This window comes from Lycorma delicatula, chromosome 9 (genome assembly GCF_047948215.1).
Source record: "Lycorma delicatula isolate Av1 chromosome 9, ASM4794821v1, whole genome shotgun sequence".
Classification (NCBI taxonomy): Eukaryota; Metazoa; Arthropoda; class Insecta; order Hemiptera; family Fulgoridae; genus Lycorma; species Lycorma delicatula.
This window is the reverse complement of record NC_134463.1, coordinates 48,512,145-48,514,284: the sequence shown is the minus strand read 5'-3', so window position 1 is coordinate 48,514,284 and position 2,140 is coordinate 48,512,145. Positions and strand designations below refer to the sequence as shown.

General features: G+C 33.6%; 1 protein-coding gene across 1 annotated transcript; it reads left to right on the top strand.

Moving 5' to 3' along the window:
- The first annotated feature begins 1,385 nt into the window (after positions 1-1,385).
- Positions 1,386-1,727, top strand: LOC142330650 (uncharacterized). Its single transcript, XM_075376094.1, has one exon. It carries the CDS (start codon positions 1,386-1,388, stop codon positions 1,725-1,727), a length of 342 nt encoding a protein of 113 aa, XP_075232209.1.
- The last annotated feature ends 413 nt before the right edge of the window (positions 1,728-2,140 follow it).

The window sequence follows — 2,140 nt, the reverse complement described above, 5'->3', positions numbered from 1 at the left end:
TAGCAAGATGTTCTTAATTAGCGAACAATTTATTAACTAATTTATTAATATAATATAATTAATAATTTATTGGCTTATATTCCGTTATAGAAAGCTACATAACGGGTTAATAAACGTATATTTTTGTGTGTAGTTTATTTAACTGACCGCTTATACATGTATTTTTAAAACAGTTTGTATTTCATACCGTTGAAAATATAATGGGTAGGCTGTTTTAATGTTAATTCCTATAAAACAGCTACAAGAGTGATTATTTTATCGTGATATCCAGCATCATAATAGTTTCTGAAACGATGAATAATCAGGCGGGTCCAGTTTATTACATCCAGTTATGTACTCGGTGAATAATCAATTTTGATCAGTGAAAGTTAAAAAATATACAAAATTAAATTTTATTCGGCATTATTATTCTTTTAATGTTACTGTATGTCAGTATTTTCATATAAATATTTTACGTATAGTATACGTAAAAGTATGTCAGGAAAAGATTTTTGAAAGTGTATGTTTGGAGTGTAGCTTTATATGGAAGTGAAACTTGGACATTCCGAGTATCTGAGAAGAAAAGATTAGAAGCTTTTGAAATGTGGTGCTATAGGAGAATGTTAAAAATCGGATGGGTGGATAAAGTGACAAATGAAGAGGTATTGCGGCAAATAGATGAAGAAAGTAGCATTTGGAAAAATATAGTTAAAAGAAGAGACAGACTTATAGGCCACATACTAAGGCATCCTGGAATAGTCGCTTTAATATTGGAAGGACAGGTAGAAGGGAAAAACTGTGTAGGCAGGCCACGTTTGGAGTATGTAAAACAAATTGTTGGGGATGTAGGATGTAGAGGGTATACTGAAATGAAACAACTAGCACTAGATAGGGAATCTTGGAGAGCTGCATCAAACCAGTCAAATGACTGAAGACAAAAAAAAAAACGTAAAAGTGTGTATTTTATGAATAGTATTTATGTAGATAAAATCTTAAAGATTTGGAAACATCAGGATGACTCAGGGATTAGGCTTTATGATGGTACTTACTTAAATTCTTTATTGTGTGTAGAGGACACCGTAATTATTTCTGATAGCGAGGATAAGTTACAACTTGCAATTTATATCCTAAATCAAAAAGTAAGCAACTGGGTACGGAAATCTCTCCTGCGAAATCAAGTATTATAGATTTTAAAGGTAATTTAGCCAGTATGCTCGAAAATAATCTTTGAAGGGCAGATCTTGGAACAAATACGACTTTTTAATTATTTTGGTTGTGATCTATCATACGACAGGAATACAGATGTCGATAAGAAGCTGAGCCGATTTGGGGGAATCTGTGGTTTAATGCGCAGGACGTTAGGGAAACAGGCCAGACAGGAGACTCAGTTAAGATTTTACAAAATAATGGCTATGCCTATTCTTACTTATGGTAGTGAAGTTTGGGTTTTGCGGAGTTGGGATGAGTCACGTATTCAGGCTGCTGAGATGAGATTTTTGAGAGCGGTCAAAGGATGTACTCGAGTAGACCGAATAAGGAATGAGGAGATAAGAAGACAGCTAAGTGTGATGCCACTTTTGGGTACACTAAAGGAATATCGTAAAAGATGGAGTGATCATTTGATGCGCATGCCGCTTTGCATGCAGACTTCCTTCTCAAGTATGGAGATACAAACCGAGGGGGAGAAGAGATACAGAACACCCAAGAAAGCGATGATTTCGGAACAGGCAAATGAGCCTAATCCATGACGGATATTGATGATGATGTATAGTAAACGATAAAATCTCACTTTCAATGAGATGCGTTATGAACAGTGAACTCTCGTGTACTTTTAACTCACGCATAACAATGCATTTATGATGGTGTTTAACAGTCTATTAGATTCATTGCAGAAACAGTAGGAAAAAGCACTTAACGTCATTCATTTTCCTCAATGAACCTGGTATAGGATGGTTGTTATTACTGAGATTGATTAATGATGTTCTTGGGAATAACTAGTGTTACACATCATATTAACGATTATTATTCCATTAACCAAATTTTTGGTAGTCAACTCTACCATATATAAGTATAATTAAAATTTAACAATTTTTTATTATTCTCAAATCAGAATGTTCTCAAACATCTACTGGATACTTATGAAAAAATAATAAATTAAAAA

Excerpts from the sequence above, each read along its gene's own strand:
- LOC142330650 (XM_075376094.1), top strand. The coding sequence starts at position 1,386 with ATGGCTATGCCTATTCTTACTTATGGTAGTGAAGTTTGGGTTTTGCGG.